This window comes from Hippoglossus hippoglossus, chromosome 12 (assembly GCF_009819705.1).
Source record: "Hippoglossus hippoglossus isolate fHipHip1 chromosome 12, fHipHip1.pri, whole genome shotgun sequence".
NCBI classification, from domain to species: Eukaryota; Metazoa; Chordata; class Actinopteri; order Pleuronectiformes; family Pleuronectidae; genus Hippoglossus; species Hippoglossus hippoglossus.
The window spans coordinates 20425771-20445381 of NC_047162.1; the positions used below are offsets into that span (position 1 = coordinate 20425771).

Genomic DNA, 19611 nt, shown 5'->3' on the forward strand with positions numbered 1-19611 from the left:
GCTAACATGGAGGAGGGGGGTTTATGAGCTATGCTGCAGCCAGACACCAGGGGGCGATGGAGATGATTTGGTGTCACTGTAAGGAGCTGTGATGGCGTCCATCTTTATTTACAGTCTACAAGACGTAGACACGTGTTGATAACACTCCGGCCTTTTCCACGACACGTATGTTTCAGAGTTGACATGCTAACGTCATTATTAGCTAAGAAGTGATAGAACTAGAAGCTGTCGATGTTAGCGTTAGCTATGTAGCTATAGCATAACTCTCTGTGTGAGTAAACAACTTTATCATGTGATGTTGTTTTCATTTTGTTGTACTGCCCCCAAGAGGCCAGGCCTCGTCCCTGCAGCTTTAGGGACTTTGTAGCTGACTGTGGTTTACAGATGTGTATTGAACTATGATTGGACCAACTGATGTCATCTCTTTACCACAAACAACCAATCAGGCCCCTCTGCCCACAGCCTCATTTCCTCATCACCACTCCCCCGCTGTGGTTGGATGAAAGTCAACATTTACAGCCAATCAGAGGAAACACAAATCCATCAGCTGTAGATGTTGATTTCCAGTTGAGTGTTTTTCTGGACATGTGTTTACACCCAGAACAGAACATGTGCACGTGAAGCGACCACAGATGTAAACGTCTCACGCAGAGACAGGAACAACCCGAGGGGCTGGTGTCGGTTAGAGGCCGGATCCGGATCCGGAGGTTTGGACTGGGACACAAAGTTCTGCTGAGAAATTTAGACTTTAACAAATCACCTGTGGAGCAAATGTCTCCTATAAAGACACAGACAACACTGCCCTCTGCTGGGCGGTCAGGGTACAAGATCCAGCACCTGGTATGTAGAGATAAAAACCAAATGATCCATTAGAACAAAATAAAATCAATATGACGAGAAAAACTCACCTTCCTTTATATTTATTCTAAACCATTAAGAGACCAAACAGAAATCAATCTGTTATTGTTCTAGTTGACCTTTTACAGATGATTCACAGAGAAGAAGAAGAAGAAGAAGAAGAAGAAGAAGAGAAGTTGTAAGAAAAACATTTATTAATGATCCTGCTGATGAAACAACCAGAGACGGGTCAGCACCTCTGTGCTTTCACACTTCACACCAGTTTACATCAAACGTGCAAAATAAGGTATAAAACATTATACAAACATCAGTAGGTCTGCACATAATAAAATATACATGTTTCTGTTGGCACAGTTCAGAACTACAACAGCAGTTTAATGGAATGAAATGTTTTAGCTCAGTCACAAATACGTACAACTCTTCAGAGTTTGATATACTATATATATATATAAATGTTTATGTAATGAAGTGTACAAGGCTTTTAAAATTTCATTTCATCACAAAATGATGAAGACAAACGTGCTTCATCTGTTACTAACTACCAGAGGTCAAATGATGAAGCTGCAGCTACAGAACATTTTGTATAAGATTCATTTCTTGGTCTCAATGAGCCTGGTTCACATCTGTTTTCAAACATGGAACCGGTTCTGATCCAGTTCACAACCTGAACTTTGAACCAAAAACAAATCAGAATGAAGGAACCAAAATAAAAGTAGGTTTTCTGGAGAGAGAACGGAGACGAAGGCAACGAAGAAGAAGGCAAGTGAGGAAAGCAGAGGACGAATGAGACACGTTCTTCCTTTGTAACAAATCACTTCATCAGTGCTGCTGACACTGGAGCAATCACACAACTGAGTTATATAAACCAACTTTAAAGTGTTTTCAAGGCTGATGATTTATCAGAAATGTGTGAAAACACATTTACTTTTAGAAACTACATTCAAAAGCTCCATGTAACAAAACTGCTGCTCAATAAAGAAATCAATTAAAGATAAATCTAAGCTGTTGAATTGATGATAATACTTGTTTGTTTGGTTCAGAGCAAAATACAAAGTTTGTACTGGTTGTCATGACGAGGGGGGGGGGGTTCATGGATTGTTTTGAGTTGTCATCTCGATTTGGGAAAGTTTTTTTACTTTTCACAATGTTTTTGGACATTTTTCTAATGAACAACAAATTGTTTACTTGCAGACGATTAACAGATAAAATACAGTTACTTGCAGCCTGAGTAGAATATTAAATAGTTTATGAACAACGTGTCTTTACTTGTGGACCATGAAACATTCACTGGTTAAAATGGCTCCATGGCCGTGGGGGCGTGTGTTGGGATGTGAAGCGTTCACTAGGACTGTGGAAGGGGGCGGGGCTTCAGCGGACGCTCTGAGACATGTGCAGCGGCGTGAGCATCTCCTCAAAGATGGCTCCCTTCACGTTGGAGCCTCTGAGGTTCGCCTCCTGAAGATCACATCCTGACAAGTCACAGTTCTGGAGAGAAAGATCCATTATCTTTTTAGACACTTGTATTTGACCCTTTAGCACATGTGGTCAGGTGAGTTTAGATTTAGAGATGTGTGTGTGTGTGTGTATGTGTGTGTGTGTGTGTGTGTGTGTGTGTGTTCACCTCCAGGTCCGTCCCGGCCAGTGTCGCTCCTCTCAGGTTGCAGTTCTTCAGTTTGGCGTTTTTCAGTGTAGCGACTCTCAGGTTGATCCCCGTCATCTGACTTCCCTCCATGTCCACACCCTTCAGGTTTGCTCCTGAACACGTAAACACACACACACACACACACACACACACACACACACACACACACACACACACACACACACACACACACACACACACACACACACACACACACACACACACACACACACACACGTTCACTTTGATCTCACACTAACTCCGTTGGCTTCATGTTGAGAATGTGTGTGTTCGTGTTTCACCTTCCAGATTAGCTTTGATTCCAGCTGGATCCTCAAAGTTACAACTTCTCAGTGACGCTCCCTCAGCGTTGGTGCAGAGCATCTTCACTCCCTGCAGGTTAGCTCCCTGTAACACACACACACACACACACACACCAGATGTGACACATCAGACTGATTCTGGGTCAGTGTTTACGCTTCCTGATTTAAACTGTGTCATATCTGATATCCTGAAAAACGTCAAGTGACGAGGACTCAAACGTGGCTCACGTCGAGACACGCCATGGACAGGTCCGCTCGCTCCAGGTTGGCCCCGCTCAGGTTGGCGTGCGTCAGGTTGGCTCCTCTCAGGTTGGCCATCTTGAAGTTGATGTAGCGCAGATCCAGTCGAGACAGATCTGCACCGTTAAAGTTCAGACCCTGTGGGAAACGGACACACTGAGAATCTGAGCTGAAGTCGGTGTCACGTGTCCAAATATTTAAAACATGCAGGTTCTCTCTGTCTGTGTGTGTTTGTGTTGATGTACCTGACACCGCAGCTCTGACTTGGTGGTCGTGCCCAACAGGAATCTAATAAACTCTTTGCGGGTCAGAGGTGAGTGGTCGTCAGGCGGCTGCAAGGACTGAAAACACACCGGAGTCAAACCGATGACACTGCACATTCATGACTGTCAGTGAAATGTTCTGTGTTCACGCTCACGCACCTTGATGAGAGTCTCCAGCTGCTCGGCGAGCGGCTCAATACCAAAGAAACGAGCCTCTTCCAGGACGCCTGCAGTGAGAACAACACGGATCAGTGGTCCAGGAGGTGGGAACGTGTGAGTGTGTGAGTGTGTGTGAGTGTGTGTGTGTGTGTGAGTGTCAGTGTGTGTGGTGCTGCTGTACCCAGTGGGTTGATCCCGTCGTTGATGATGAGCTGTCCATGTCTCAGGTAATTCAGGATGGGTTCAAAGTAATCTGGGCTGCGATCGATCAGGTACGCCCCCTGAGAGTCCTGCTTGTTCCCCCAGCCGTCTGAATTCAGGACGGACAGGAAGTTAAACAAAGGACCATCTCTGTTCAGATGAAGAGATGAACGTTGTGTAGTGTCGTCACCTTTCTCTCTGAACATGTGAGCCAACATGCTCTCAGGCTCTTTTCTGACCAGTGTGCTCCTGTGGAAACACACAAACACGACCTGTTCACACGGCTGCCATGTTTCAGTGATGTCCAGCTGTGTGCAGATGTGTGTAGGGGAGGGGTTCAAAGCAGAGTCACTTTCCCCTGCATGAGGTGCTTGTGGACATGAGTGTTGGACACTGTGGTGATTGGTCACGTTATTACAACTCTACCTGGTGGTGGTGAAGCAGCGTCCGCCCACATTCAGCGTGAGCCAATCAGAACGTTCATCCTGAGGATCTACACAGGCGCAGGCACACACACACACACACACACACACACACACACACACACACACACACACACACACACACAACAGTGAAGGAGACGAACAGAAAACTGACGCCATGGAATATTTTGATTCTGAGACATTTAACTGTAGAGTACTGAAGTACTGATGTACTGTAGAGTACTGAAGTACTGATGTACTGTGGAGTACTGCGCCTGAAGGTGCTGATGCTGCTAGTTATGCCATCATGATGTTACCATGGCAACCAAATGAAGCCTCGTTCATTTTCTCCATTCAAACAGAAGACTACCCCCCCCCCCCCCCACACACACACACACTTTAAAACAGGAAGTATAATCCTGTACTTGGTTTCAGTTCTGTTACTGTGAAGTCTTCTTACCTTCAGATGAATCTGCCTCTGATATGTACAGCACGTCATCATCTCTGAGGAACACACACACACACACACACACACGTACACACACGTACACACACGTACACACACGTACACACAGACACACACACACGCACACACACACACGCACGCACACACACACGCACACACACACACGCACACACACACACACACAGTAAGTGAATTGAACAGGTCGCTCACGCGCTGCTCCAGTTGCACTCCCTGACTGTACCTGATCAGAGTGACGTCATCGATGAGGCCGCCGCTGCCGTTATAAACACCGGAAGCTCGAACCCGCAGCTTGGCGCTGGCCGCGGCCAGAAGATCCTCCAGGGAACCGAACACCGGAACCACCTGTGACCGGAAACAGCTTCAGTCGCCGCTCCGCCGCCATGTTGCTACTGACGCCATGCGTGTTCTCACCTTCCCGTCAGCGGAGCTCCCGTTAACGAACAGAGTGACTCTCCTCATGGTCCCGGGACGGTAACGGCTCTTCTACCGGAGACTCATCAAAACATCACTCTGCCACCACAGGAAGCAGCGCCCTGCCTCTGATTGGCTGCTTTCCTACACGTAACCAATCACCAGTCTGCTTGGCTGAGTGTCACCCAATCAGAGGGAGAGGAGGGATAAAGACGCTGCGGCTCACACGCCCAGTGCAGCAAAATAAGCCAATCAGCTGCGTGTATTGTTTACAACAGCCAATCGGTAAGGTGAAGGGGCGGGACAACCACATCGTCCTAAGATCGGGAAATAAATCAAAAATGTTTATTTTTCTCTTCAGGTAAACTTTATTTTTTAAATATTAAAACACTTGGTATAATCTGATGTTATAAACTTACTACTTACTCATATTCAGTGTGTGAAAATTACCAGGTTAAAAATAATTAAAATGATATCCAACCTAAATAAGAATATAATGTGATGTCAAATGTGTGTGTCCTTTGTTTGCTGCAGGTGTGATGCAAGTCATAAATATATGTTAAATCAAATAAATCAAATATCATCTATCAACGCAGAATGAGAGGTTGACGGTTGTTTTCCAGAGATATTTATTAGACAAATTATTCTCCAAGACATAAAATAAGAGCTCAGTTGAACACACTCCTGCAAGGACACTGCATTAATCTTTGAATTAATTTTCATTTGGCAAAAGCAAAGAAGATCAATACTTTCTCAACCTTCTGCTCCAGGAGCTGCTTTCTTTACCTTAACTGCAGGAGTCAAAAAGTATTACATATTAATATTATTGAATCAGTGTTTTAATTCTCCTGTGTCAACATCTGGTCTGAACTCTGCTTTAACTGAGCATCAGGAGGAAGAGCAACATGAGACCAATAAATAACCACACCCTGATTAATCTGTGCATAAAACTCTGAAACGCTTCGACTGTATCCCAAACACCCAAACCTTCATTCTACCAACACCAAGGATTCAGCAGCTCGGAACTGTAGGATTTCAAAAAGAGCTTTTTCTCTCAGGCAGAACTGATTCAGCTATTTAAGCCAGTTAGCATCATAATAGGCACTGAGGGTAAATTGATTGTTTGCAAACAGGACCGACAACATTTTTTAACATTCAGGACTTTTAGAGCCAAACTAAGATTCAAATATCTTGAAAAAGTGAGGGGGCAATTTCTTAACTTTTTTAAATGAGCCATAAACTGCTTTTAGAATTGGAAAATGTCAGACTTTATACTGGTGTCCGTGAATTATGAGACGCCAACGGCCACTGGTGCGAAAAAACCAGTCTCCTGAGTTCTGCTGTTTGTTTCACAATAAAAATACATTTGTTTTTTTTTATAAAATCATCTCTGACATCGACTCCAGCTCCCGCTACTCGTTTCCACTCTCCTCTGTGTCCTCTGTGTCCTCCTCGCCACCTTCGTTCTGTCCATTCCCGTTTCTCTCAGGGTAGTTGAGGATGTTTCTGTTGGCCTGGACGATGTACTGCTGCTGTTTGAAATACACCTTCAACACTCCTTTGATCAGCACGAACACCAGGCCCCCCTGTGGGAAAGAGAACAGAAGGGTGTCTGCCACAAATCAACAAAAGAACGAATTGCTCTGGTGATACAGTCACGTGTGGACAGATCTGAGTTCTTCACATAAAGACTGTGAATAAAGATGGAGCCAGTGAAAATGCAGCACAATGTCCCAACACCCCCGACCGTCTCCCTGTCTTCACCAGCATCGTGCGCTGCAGATTCGATGTCACCCGTCGAAACAGAATCCTCCCGACCAGACTGGCGATGGAGGGAAAGATCAGCGCTCCGCACAGAGTCCTGGACACGGAGAGATGGTCTCCTGCCCCGGGTCCCTCGGCAGGGACACGAGGCAGATAACGGTAGCTACCTGGTGTAAAACAGTTAGGAATCCGTTTTTAATTTGGTCATAAACTACATCGCATACATGATATTATCCAATCACTGTTTTATATTTATTGTAATCAAAATCAGGGTTCAATTTTGAGAACTGAAATTTAAATGATCTTCAGTTTTCTTCTAGACAAATACAAACAACAGTTTACATGGAAATTATTTGTATTGGTATAATCATCGTTATTAATAGTAGAGTAATTAATACCACTGCATGTTTTTAGCCACGACTATGTATTTGTGAACACCTCAAATTACTCACAGATCAGTTCATCAGTCATGAAACATAACTTCATCACCAATTACTTCTTATCTCTGCATATTTATCCTCCAACATTTGTCTTGTTGAGTCTGAAAGTGAACTGCAGGGTCCTTCATGTGATTCAGGATGTGCGTCTGTGTCTGTTTACCTGGAGGCAGGTTGCGTTTGTGCCACAGCCGAACTAAATAATCCTCCCAGCGGATCATCTTTCCCAGGACCAACACCACAGGGATGGTGGGCAGACCCATCAACAGGAAGAGCGGGTCAGCTCGCTCCATCACATACAGCCCCTTCTTGTGACCCACAACCTGCGCGTGACAACACAAAGAGGGGAAGCTCGTACACACTGTGACGCTCTGTGGTTTCATATTGTGTCTGTGCGAGTCGTGTCAGCTCCGTGCACCTGCATGACGGTCACAGCTCCGTATGTGACGGCTGACCAGTACACCGTCCCGACAACCACCCCGACAGCTGCGAAGGGACTGACTCGGGACAGAGCTCTGTCCACCTGCTGCAGGAAATACACTAAGGGGCCTGAGGACAGAGAGGAAACCACACAGTGGAGTTATCACCACGTTGTGTTCACGTTCCACAGAGATGCCCTGTGATAAACAGTGATCCCAGTTACATGGGCCTGCTGCCACTCACTCACTACAACACCAATGTGGATTGAAGTAGTTGTTTGAGTAAAAACTAAAGTGAGCAGCAGTTTTAGGAAATTACTATTTTCAAAAGATGAGATCAAATATTGTTGTGAGGTTGTTAAAGATGATCATTCTGTGTTGTAGAGCCGTCACTCACCCATCTTGGGGAAGACGACGTGGTATTCGGTGCCACACTGCGGACAGCTCACCGCTCCTCCACTGTTGCCTTTTTGCTTCTCGTCCAGCCAGCGCTGCAGACACGACTGATGGATCCATTTGGTGCAGCCTTTACACCTGCAGGGACTCACCCACTCCGCACTGTGGTCGTCCCGCTCTGTGGCAAAACACACCCAGCAGTGTCTGGACAACACACAGGTGTGGCACGTTCGAGGGATGTTAGAGAACTTGTCACACAAATGTAGACGCAGCAGAAGCAGATATCGTCTCTTTAATTCCACACTTTCTTTCTGGTCAACAGCCAACACCTACATTACCCACAATTCAATATGATCACCAGCAGTTTGGTTTAGCGTTGAGCTCTTACTTCTCAGGCTGCTCCTCAACAGCGGCCATGATGCTTCAGGAACTGACTCTTCTCTCTCCGATGTTCTCATGAGCCCATCAGACGACAGCTAAGACCTGAAATCAATATTTATGGATCGACTGATTCCAACAAATATACGTTACAATGAACAGTTACAAGCGTATAATGGAACTAAGTTCTGTACTTGAACCTGCATTTGTGTTCAATTAAATTCAAATGAATTCCTGAAGGTTTCCAGTCACTTTATCTGATTTAATCCCAGTTCAAGTTAAATGTAAGACTTTGTGTTACCACATGGAACTGAATTTAATACCTGATGTTAATACATAACAACTGATTCATCATTTGAAGCAAAACTATTCAAAAAAATATCAAACACTTTCTGATTTCGGACACGGGACATTTTTCTTCTTCTCTTTATCATATATGAACGTGAATGAATGTTTGATTGAGGTTTGGACATTTGAAGATGTTGTGAGTATATATTGAAAAGTGACATGCACTTGAATAACCTTTGTGTATTAATTATGTTGTATAAATAAACTTGTCCTGCACCTTTGCTCATTCTGAAAATAGCTCCAGTAAAACCAAACTGGTGACACTAAATTTATCCTCCACCAAATTCTTCCCAGACTAAAGTCTGTGCCTCAATGTGACCTGAGGCCGAACACACGAGTCTCAGTGAAACACAACAACTCTGTAGTTTCACTAGAAAAGAATGGAAATACAAGTGTTGAAGTACTCTGTAGAAGTAAGGTATTTCAAATTTGACTTGAGTTAAAGTAAAAAAATTAAATATATACTCAAAGTTGCAAAGGTACAGTCTTAATCTCAATAGTATTCATCATGATTTATTCAATATATTTTGTTTTAAAATTACTTGAATCAGCAGAGTAACCAAAGCTGTAAAATAAAAGTAGTGGAGGAAAAAGTACCACAAAGGTTATCATAACAAGGACATTTACTCTGATTGAATCAAACTTCAGATACTTATACTTTACTGGAGTATTTTCCATTTTATGCTGGTTTATATATAAAATATTGTAATTTTTACTCCACTACATTTATTTGACAACTTCAAATGCTACTTACTTTGCAGATTCTGATTATTGCTTTGACATATAAATCAATAAATTACGATATTATCCAAGATATTAATATTTCCTACAGCATATAAAGTATTGAAATTACAATGCACTATGAGAGTTTATATTGGGTACTTCACATACATGTTTATTTTGATGCTAATAATCATGTACTTTTACTTAAATTAGTACTCTACACTTCTAGTTTAACTTCACAAAAGACAGAGAGGTGGAAGAAGTATTTTTGATCCTAAAAGTAAAAATGTTTACAACAACTTGATTGCAAGTAAAAGTTTTACACTGATCAGGATTCTACTTTGATAAACGTAGAAATACTGCAGTTTAAGAAATACTCAATTACACATAAGTTTTGTATTTATAAGCACATTACACATTATTGTTATTATTATTATCATTAGTAGTAGTAGTAGTAGTAGTAGTAGTGGTACTATGCTTTGCATTCGATACCTTAACCTAGAAAGTAATATTTACTGAAGCTGTAAAATAAGTGTAATGAAGTAAAAGATATTATAAAATGTATCTACTAATGTAAACTTGTAGTACAAATACCTCCAGTACTGTAGTACAAGCTCTGAGTCACTTTGGAGCACAGCTTCCTACAAAGTGAAACTAATAGAGAAAGAGTTCTTGAGAAATGAGTTCGTTTCAGTCTCAGCTTTTCAAAGTGACCAACACATTAACTATTTGAACTGGTTTAACTTCACTGGTTTAACTTCACAGGTTTAACTTCACTGGTATTCACTGGTTTAACTTCACTGGTTTAACTTCACTGGTTTAACTGGTTTAACTTCACTGGTATTCACTGGTTTAACTTCACTGGTTTAACTTCACTGGTTTAACTTCACTGTTTAACTTCACTGGTTTAACTTCACTATTTAACTTCACAGGTTTAACTGGTTTAACTTCCCTGGTTCAACTTCACTGGTTCAACTTCACTGGTTTAACTTCACAGGTTTAACTTCACTGGTTTAACTTCACTGTTTAACTTCACTGGTTTAACTTCACTGTTTAACTTCACTGGTTTAACTTCACAGGTTTAACTTCACTGTTTAACTGGTTTAACTTCACTGGTTTAACTTCACTGTTTAACTTCACTGGTTTAACTTCACTGTTTAACTTCACAGGTTTAACTTCACTGGTTTAACTTCACAGGTTTAACTGGTTTAACTTCACTGGTTTAACTTCACTGTTTAACTTCACTGGTTTAACTTCACAGGTTTAACTTCACTGTTTAACTGGTTTAACTTCACTGGTTTAACTTCACTGTTTAACTTCACAGGTTTAACTTCACTGGTTTAACTTCACTGTTTAACTGGTTTAACTTCACTGGTTTAACTTCACTGTTTAACTTCACTGGTTTAACTTCACAGGTTTAACTTCACTGTTTAACTGGTTTAACTTCACTGGTTTAACTTCACTGTTTAACTTCACAGGTTTAACTTCACTGGTTTAACTTCACTGTTTAACTTCACAGGTTTAACTTCACTGGTTTAACTTCACTGTTTAACTTCACAGGTTTAACTGGTTTAACTTCACTGTTTAACTTCACAGGTTTAACTTCACTGTTTAACTTCACTGTTTAACTTCACAGGTTTAACTTCACTGTTTAACTTCACAGGTTTAACTTCACTGTTTAACTTCACTGTTTAACTTCACAGGTTTAACTTCACTGTTTAACTTCACAGGTTTAACTTCACTGTTTAACTTCACTGTTTAACTTCACAGGTTTAACTTCACTGTTTAACTTCACAGGTTTAACTTCACTGTTTAACTTCACAGGTTTAACTTCCCTGGTTTAACTTCACTGTTTAACTTCACAGGTTTAACTTCACTGTTTAACTTCACTGTTTAACTTCACAGGTTTAACTTCACTGTTTAACTTCACTGTTTAACTGGTTTAACTTCACTGTTTAACTTCACAGGTTTAACTTCACTGTTTAACTTCACTGTTTAACTTCACAGGTTTAACTTCACAGGTTTAACTTCACTGTTTAACTGGTTTAACTTCACTGTTTAACTTCACTGTTTAACAGGTTTAACTTCACTGTTTAACTTCACTGTTTAACTTCACAGGTTTAACTTCACTGTTTAACTTCACTGTTTAACTGGTTTAACTTCACTGTTTAACTGGTTTAACTGGCTCATTTTGAACTTTAACCAGCGTCTGTCGGCTCATAAACAAAGCGTGGAGCTAACAGGAGTTAGCTTGACAAGGTTGTCACCTGTAAGTTGAGCTAGTTAGTAAACAGACAGTAAGCTAGGTTAACCTCTAACAGTTAGTTAGCTGCCTCTACGAGCGGCTGGTGAACACAGCAGCTGTGTAACGTGTATTTAAAGCAGCACCTACCTGAAACCAGCTGTCTTCACACTTTTATAAAGATCGTGAAGTTAAATCTGGAATAAAGTGTTGACACACGATTAGCTTCAGCCACGACAAGTCCCGCCCAGCCAGGCTGTCAGCAGCTCTCTGATTGGTCCGAAGCTGTGACAGTGCTTGTTGCGTTCACAGGGTAAAACAATGTAGGACATTTGATGTTCAAGCTAGAAAAATACAATCCAGGATTATTATTAGCTTTACTGAACAAAGTTATTTTCATGTGCATTTGGATTAATTTACACACAGACAAAATAGAAATGCTACTGAAGAAGCACATGGATACAAATTAGGACAACAGAGCAGAGTAAATATAATAAATCATAAAACATCACAGTCATGTCCGTACACGTTGAATAAATGATGTGTTTACAAATTACACATTCACAAATCTTCAGCATTGACTGTGTTACTGTTGCTGAACCATGTGTAGTGAATGAAGTGGGTCTTTCGGAGCGAGTTGTGTGTTTTCCCGGTTTGTCACAAACGAGTCTCCGCCTCCAGCCTGTTGTGTTTAATGTGTTGCCAAGGAACGTTAAACCGTCGACTCTGGTCCAATCAGCGCTGGAGGAACACGTCACGTGCTTTGAACTGACCAACCAGAGAGCACGAGTCCTCGCTCTTCTCTACGTTAGTTCGCTGGAGTTTGTTCGCTGCGCAACAGAAGCTGCTGACACAACATATTCATTATTATTATTCTTTATTTGAGTTTCTCTTATGGTAAGAGCGAACACTGGTCATTGAATCGCACAGACGCTGGTACGGCTGCTATCACGGTTAGCCAACAAGCTAACGCTAAAGTCAAGCTCTCGTTCACTTCGTGCTAAGCTACGCTGCTTTTGTTGATATGTTTAATGTTTAAACACATTTATATAATGATGTGAAATCACTGCCGAATTCACATGTGACTCCTTTCAAGGGCCTTACTTGTAGATTGCGATTCATAGTAGTGAGTGTTTGTGTTAATGTTAGTATCGTAATCTAAATGAGTGGTGTTATGAATGGGATCCGCTTCTAATAGCTTTAATATTTCGTTTTTAATCAACATATTCCACAATATTCTATTCGAAGTAAAAGTAAAAGTTCATAATTACGATCTAATATGATAATCACTAGTTTTCATCCGTGTTTGACTTTGTAGCAGTGACTCAAGTGACTTACAAAGATACTGCAGTAAATATGATGTAGAACAGAAAGTTGTGACATCAACTTAACATGAAATCAGTAAATCCTCGTGTTAACTAGTAAACTGTTACTCATCCCACTGTGTGTGACAGAGGAAAGCAACGAGGAACCGCTCCAGTTCACCTCCTATTCACGTGCACGTCAACGAGGCCACACCTGTCCACGTGCACGTGAAGGCTCATAGGACGCATGCTGCCAAACCCCCTCAGGTTAGAGATCCACTGGACTTATTGATATGATTCATGTCTACTTCATTTTCAGTTAGTTGAAGATTTAGCTTCTTTGCTTTATTTCTTATTTTCTGATCACCCACTCACACCCATTCCCCTCCCTCCTTTTCATAGTGCACATCAGATCTCATATGAGTTATTATGCAGCATAGGGAGACCTGCCTGTAACAAGATGCTGCTGCACACACTGTGTTTTTAAGGGGAAGACCAAGGTGGACAGAGGAACCCTCCGTCCTACAGCCACGGTCAAAACTCGAGGGCCATGGATTCCCCCAGGAAAAGCCTCAACACGAGACGCCTCATACAAGTGGGAGGTAACTGGTCGTAAAGCCTCAGATTGGGAATGTGCTCAGCCAGTCAGGATGTCGTGTTCATGAAGGTGTCATTTGCACCCAGGGACCAACGCACCACCTTGAGATCACGCCACTGCTCCCCGAACCAGAGCCTGAGCAGTCGCACTCTGCACTGCGATTGGCTGAGCTCACATCAGAGGAAGAGGAAGGGCTTCACGGACGAATCAGCCAGTATGAGAGGAAGATTGACAGCTTAATGACAGAAGTCAGCTCTCTAAAGAATGAGGTCAGTCTCTTCTCTTTCCACTTTGGACTGCTCAGTACAGTTGCATTACTTTGAGCCGCACATCCAAGAGTATGACTCCAATGACACAAATTGTTGTTTTCTTTCACACCGTGACAAAATGTGATGAGCTGAATGTAAATGTGCTGACTTCCTCCAGCTGTCCGGCCTGTCTGAACTCCTTAAAGACCTGTTCAGAAAAATACTTTGAGATTCATTATCAGATCAATATCTCTGCATTGCTAATATCCCACAGCAACAACTGAAATGAAGTCCCTTCTAAGTGCACGTCTCGTCTTCTCTGTACGTCCCTGCAGACTTGCAGATTAGTCATGTCAGAGTTTGTCTCACCCCAGTATCATATTGTTTGTGTGTATGTCCACATGTACATTTGCACATCTGTCACATATATGTGCAGGTGGAACTGCGGAAAAGAGAGCAGCTGCTGGAGCGTCAGTCGGAGCAGCTGAGTGTCTCCCAGCGGGTGATCGCCGAGCAGGAGGAGGAGCTTGCTGAGGTGACCAAGGAGCTGGAGGAGACTGAGCGGGAGAACACGCGGTTACGTCTGTCGATGGAAAAGTGGCTGGAGGAGAGCGACAGGCAAACATGAAACACTTCTCTCCTTCTTCATTTTTGTCTCACATTTCCTTTTGACTTTCTGGGACGAAGCATAGAGATGATTTCACCTTCACAGATATTCTACCCATAATTAATTTGTCTGACCTCAAACTTTCTTGAAACTGTAACCCTGTAACCCTTTTTATTTACAGTTTACAGATTAGAGCAAAATATATTTCACTCTGGGAATTCTTAATGACCATTCAGTGGCAAATAGTATGAATGTCTGGCAGTCAGAGTCATGCTGGCTTTATTGTAGCTACATTTTTGGAAGTTATTTTATTCCTGGGACAGTCAAGGTAGAGATATAAATCCAGGGTTAGATTCTTCAGGATAATGAATCTGATCCTTCTCCAGTAGATACACATTTTTCTCTGTGGCCTGAAGTCAGATCTGATTTTATTTCTCTGACATTGTCTCCACAGATGACAAAGTTAGTTTGTTTTGATCTGGATTATTGTCCCTGTCTGTTCCTTGCAGATTAGACCGGGACAGTCCACAACAAGACAAAGACGCTCTGCTCCGAAAACTGATGGAGGCTGAGGTGGACGGAGCCGCGGCTGCTAAACAAGTCTCAGCCCTGCGAGAGTCTGTTTTCAAAGTGTGTGGTTCTGGTGTGAGTATTAACTCAGTGTTGGACCTCAGTGTTGGACCTCAGTGTGTCCTGTGAGACCCGACGTGCTTGTTAGGGTTAGGGTCTCCATGGACAGAGTGTCAACAAGCTACAGGCTGCTTCTTCATCCAGGACAACCAGGAAGCTTGAAAAACTGTTTCTGTTGTTGTGACCTTTACAAACCTTGTCTTGGCTCCTGTCTGTGTTTTCTGTTTGTCCGTACAGAGGCTGTCAGACACTTCAGTCTTAGGTCGTCAGAAGGAGCTGCTGCTGCAGAAGCTGGAAACGTTTGAGGCCACAAACCGAACGCTGCGGCACCTTCTCAGAGAGCAGCACAGATCCCAGGTACTGAGTGCGACGCAAAACACAGTGAACAGATAGTTTTCAGATTTTACTTTCACTTGGAAAAGGAATATTTGTTAAGTTTATTGTTGTTGGTTAAATGTCTTTGAACAGATGGAGTCGACGCGCCTGTCGGAGCAGAAGGATTCGTTACTGAAGAGACTCGCAGACACTGAGGCACAAAATGCTGTGAGTTTAATATAAACCTGTAAAATCTACTTTATTTACAGACTTTTACTTTCATGAACCTAAATGCATCATGTGTTCTCTTTGTTTTCTCTTCGACAAACTAATACTCATCATGGGTTACACTGACAATCTTTTCACAACTTTTTTAATCTTCATGTAAAACACATTCTTTTATTTGTACAATATGAATAAAATTCGACCTCCTTTTCCTTTCACAGTTTCTTGTGGGGAAACTTCAAGAGAGAGAAAAAGAGGTCGATCAACTCTCGAAACGTCTCGATATTGAGAAGGTACACTTTAGTTTTTAGTTTTAGTTTAGTCTATTTCACACAATATAAAAAGAAAATACATAAATGAAATGTGTGTGACACTTTTTATCACAAACAATTTAAACAATTCAAGATATTCATTGACAAACATCTTGAATCTTTGATCTTGCATCTGTTAAACAGCAGATCTGACAATAACAGGGATTCCAAGCAAAGCAGTATCTTACTGATGCATCGTTTAGTTCAGCAGGTTAAAGCAGAATCCTCGTTCTTACTCAATATGTGTTCTGGAATTTGAAAATGCAGGAAAACACTAAGAGCACAGCTGATCTGTCCAAGAGTCTGGAGTCAACGAGAGCTCGTTTACAGGGACAGCTCCGCAGCAAAGAGGCAGAGAACAACCGGCTCACTGTGCAGATGAAGGTCTGTCATGGGATCTACTCCTGTGTCCTTATCTATTGTTGTTTGTGGTTTTGTATTATTATGAAGTTTGAACATGTTCGTGAACACGTCCACTGCAGTCAGACCCTGTCACATAAACCCTGCTGTGATCCCTGGTTTCTTCTTCAGAACCTGGAGCGAGCGGCCGACCAGCAGAAGGCAGAGATGGACCATCTGAAGGAGCAGCTGACGAGGCAGAAGGAGCAGGCCTGCACCGACCGAGAGGCCCTGAAACGAGCTACACGAGCCCAGAAGCAGCGAGCAGAGCGCGGCGAGGACGCCGCTGGCCAGCTGAGCAAGCAGCTGCTGGACATGGTGGGGCTGCGTCACAAGAAGCCTGACCACAGATTCAATTCATTCAAATGGAAAATAATTAGGTGTAAATGATGGATCTGTGACATTACAATATACCAGAGGAACAGGGAGCTGCTGTTAAACCCCCAATCTGGCCTTTGTGGAAGGTCCTGCACAAGACACATCACATCACTGACCATTGCTTTGAATAATGTGCTGCTCGCTTTTACCTCCTGTCATTGGTTGTTTCTTTCAGTTTATATTTGAAGGAAGCTCCAAGCTCCATCTTTTCACTCTGTTCCAGAAAGAGAAAAGAGAAAGTCAGAGTTTTTATTTCTTACAGGAGAAGCAGGTGTCAGAAGCACTGTCTGCAGCTGAGACCTGGCAGAGTCATCATGCCCAAGAGCTGAAAGACAAGAGTAAACTGGAGATTGAACTGTCGCTGCTGAACAGGTTTGTTGCTCTCAGAAACAGCTGTAGATCCAAACAGATGAGTCAGTCCTGGTGAATCAGAGGACGAAGAAATTCAACTGTTGATATTGGCAAGAAGCAGAAGGGGAAAATCTGGAAGGGGTCGTTACAGAAACTACCAGGCTCCACACATGTTGCTCTGTCTGGAGCCTCGTGATTAACATGTTCAGTCAGATTGAACTCAACAGGTCAGTTCACACCCGGAAACCAAAAGGGTTTCACATAGAAATGAATGGGAAGCAACTGCATCATGTTCTTGTCCTAAGCTGCTCACATGTGGAAGGCAAATGTTAAGTGTTTTCTCTCTTGAGAAATTACTCATTCATTTATTTATTATAAAATCTTTTGGACATTCCACTTGTAATATACCTAAGTGCTATTTCATCCTCTCAATACCTTGCATGTAATTGAAAACGTGATTTGTTCTGTATGATGCTACAGTCGTATAATGGAACTGACGGAGCAGCTTCAGAGGTCAGAGGAGAAAGGTCGAGTGGAGAGAGAGGCTCTGCTGGATCGTCTGCACGGACTGAACACAGAGAGCACGGCCGCCCGACTGGAGAAGCAGACGCTCAAGGTGAGAAGCTCCCAACAGAACACGAGTGTTGAATGTGACCGTGCCCTGGTCAGATGTCCACATGTTTGTTCAGTGTCTGTGTTCTGGAGAATGTCCTTCCTGTTCTAATAGACTTACATGGACTCGCATTACATTATGAGGTTGGACTGTCTGGTTAATTTACAGTAATAACTGATGACACATGATGTGAACCTGTGTCAGGCCACAGCGGCGGGGATGGAGGAGAAGCTGGCCTCGTGTCAGTCGGAGCTTCAGCAGGTCAAAGCTTCCATCAAGCAGTATGAAAGCCTGGTGGACAGCTATAAGATCCAGGTACATGCACCTTACTGAACCACCAGGTCTGCAACAGTTTGAGTAACACAACTGTCTGAACTCAGTACTTCCTCCTGGGAACTGTCACTCTGTAGGTGGGGAAAACGCGGGCTGAGGCAGATGAGTACTGCACTCGGCTGGCTCGGGCGGAGCGGGAGGTCCAGGCTGTGCGGGGAAAGCTGGAGCAGGAGGTAGAGGAGGTGCGCAGGGAGCTGCTGGGCCGGCTCGCGGAGCTCGAGCCTCTTCCCGACACCTTACGACACACAGAGCTACAGCTGCAGGAGGCTCAGGACCGGGAACGCAGCCAGGAGAGACGCAGCGTGGAGCTCAGCACAACCCTGACTGATCTGCGCATGAAGGTCATTATTATCTCATTCATGCAGCTGGTTTCAAACCATAAAGATTTCATTTCTAATTTAAAGTGCTAAATTCAAAATAATATTTGTGTCTGGACATTTTGTGCAGTGAGTGTTTCTCCTGTGAAGCAGCAGCAGGAGATTGTCTGAGTCAGACTCGTTCACAACAGGAACATGTGTCATTCCTTGATTTGTAATTCAGTAAGTTAAGTTCATGTCTTATCAGGTGGAGACTCAGGGAAGTCAGGTGGAGCTGTTCAGACAAAAGAACAAGGTTCTGCTGGAGGAGAACCGACAGCTGCAGCAGCGAGTGGAGACTTTTGAAAGGTCTGTCGCCTCCACTGCTTTACTCTGATGGATATGATGCTTTGTCAATGTCTGGCACGATATGAGACTAGTTGATTGTTGTTGTCACTGTCCTCTCGTTTGTCTCCTCGTAGGAAGCTGGAGGAGACTGACAGTCAGAACGGCGACCTGATGGCGGTCATCACCAAACGGGAAGACGCCATCCACAGCAATCAGCTCCGTCTGGAGGAAAAAACCAGGGAATGCTCCCTGTTGAGCAGAAAGCTGGAGGAGGCTCTGGATGATGCTCGACAACAGGTCTGAACTTGTCAACAGCTACTAAACACTGGTCGAAGATTGTGTGTTCTTTTCTCTGAGGCTTCTGCAGCTTGTGTGTGTAGAGATGAGAGTTCAGCTGTGGGCTATTCTTCATCCACTGTTCACTGTGTTATATTTATGTCCAGATGTCGGAGTCCAGAGAACGTGCCACCACCAAAGAGCGCTCCACCCAGGCCAAGATAGTCGACCTGGAGACTCAACTCAGCAGAACCAGCTCAGAAATCAACCAACTGCGACATTGCAAAGAGGAGGTAAAGGCCTCTTTGAGCCCTGGACTGAAAATGTTGTGTGAATGAACCATCAGCAGGTCTGTGACATGTGTGTTTATGATGCTCAGGCGGAGCGACGATATCAGAGCCGACAGCAGGACATGACCGATCGTCTGGAGCAGTCGGACAGCACCAACCGAAGTCTGCAGAACTACGTCCAGTTCCTCAAAGCGTCATACGCCAACGTCTTTGGAGATGTGTCCCTCAGCAGATCCCTGCAGGCCCCCTCCCCCATCTGAAAGTCCGTCCATCAGAGGAGTTCCACAGGGACTGTGTGAATTATGTGCAAACTTTCAGAGTGAAAGTGAGTTCGGAAATGATCATCTGGGTATTTTCCTGAGGAAACGTGAGTCAC

At 43.2% G+C, this 19611-nt stretch overlaps 3 protein-coding genes across 4 annotated transcripts in view; 1 reads left to right on the forward strand and 2 right to left on the reverse strand.

Moving 5' to 3' along the window:
• Positions 1–1961: 1961 nt before the first annotated feature.
• kctd9b (potassium channel tetramerization domain containing 9b) lies at positions 1962–5157 on the reverse strand. 2 transcript variants are annotated; one of them, XM_034601603.1, is made up of 12 exons: positions 5007–5157; positions 4816–4937; positions 4569–4612; positions 4113–4179; positions 3877–3935; positions 3667–3795; positions 3486–3553; positions 3309–3404; positions 3052–3201; positions 2803–2908; positions 2480–2613; positions 1962–2343 (listed from the first exon to the last, which is right to left on the reverse strand). In XM_034601603.1, exons 1-12 carry the CDS (start codon positions 5052–5054, stop codon positions 2227–2229), a joined length of 1140 nt encoding a protein of 379 aa, XP_034457494.1. In that variant the 5' UTR covers positions 5055–5157; the 3' UTR covers positions 1962–2226. The 2 variants fall into 2 exon arrangements, with proteins under 2 accessions (XP_034457494.1, XP_034457493.1); XM_034601602.1 differs by having other exon boundaries at positions 3667–3935.
• A 469-nt stretch (positions 5158–5626) lies between these two features.
• Positions 5627–12015, reverse strand: march5l (membrane-associated ring finger (C3HC4) 5, like). Its single transcript, XM_034601632.1, has 7 exons — positions 11874–12015; positions 8411–8515; positions 8024–8226; positions 7626–7756; positions 7371–7530; positions 6771–6937; positions 5627–6592 (listed from the first exon to the last, which is right to left on the reverse strand). The coding sequence occupies exons 2-7, from the start codon at positions 8437–8439 to the stop codon at positions 6419–6421; spliced, it is 864 nt and encodes a 287-aa protein (XP_034457523.1). The 5' UTR covers positions 8440–8515; positions 11874–12015; the 3' UTR covers positions 5627–6418.
• A 379-nt stretch (positions 12016–12394) lies between these two features.
• The window catches only part of odf2a (outer dense fiber of sperm tails 2a), a 7560-nt gene continuing 343 nt past the window's right edge, over positions 12395–19611 (forward strand). The window contains exons 1-19 of the mRNA XM_034601514.1: positions 12395–12610; positions 13168–13284; positions 13506–13619; positions 13702–13884; positions 14300–14481; positions 14980–15115; positions 15338–15457; positions 15569–15643; positions 15862–15933; positions 16219–16335; positions 16483–16668; positions 16991–17100; positions 17560–17695; positions 17897–18007; positions 18103–18366; positions 18590–18690; positions 18804–18966; positions 19113–19238; positions 19325–19611. The exon at positions 19325–19611 is cut by the window's right edge and continues 343 nt beyond it. Of these exons, the coding sequence (XP_034457405.1) occupies positions 12608–12610; positions 13168–13284; positions 13506–13619; positions 13702–13884; positions 14300–14481; positions 14980–15115; positions 15338–15457; positions 15569–15643; positions 15862–15933; positions 16219–16335; positions 16483–16668; positions 16991–17100; positions 17560–17695; positions 17897–18007; positions 18103–18366; positions 18590–18690; positions 18804–18966; positions 19113–19238; positions 19325–19495 (2487 nt within the window). The 5' untranslated portion in view covers positions 12395–12607 and the 3' untranslated portion in view covers positions 19496–19611. The remainder of the gene's footprint in view (positions 12611–13167; positions 13285–13505; positions 13620–13701; positions 13885–14299; positions 14482–14979; positions 15116–15337; positions 15458–15568; positions 15644–15861; positions 15934–16218; positions 16336–16482; positions 16669–16990; positions 17101–17559; positions 17696–17896; positions 18008–18102; positions 18367–18589; positions 18691–18803; positions 18967–19112; positions 19239–19324) is intronic.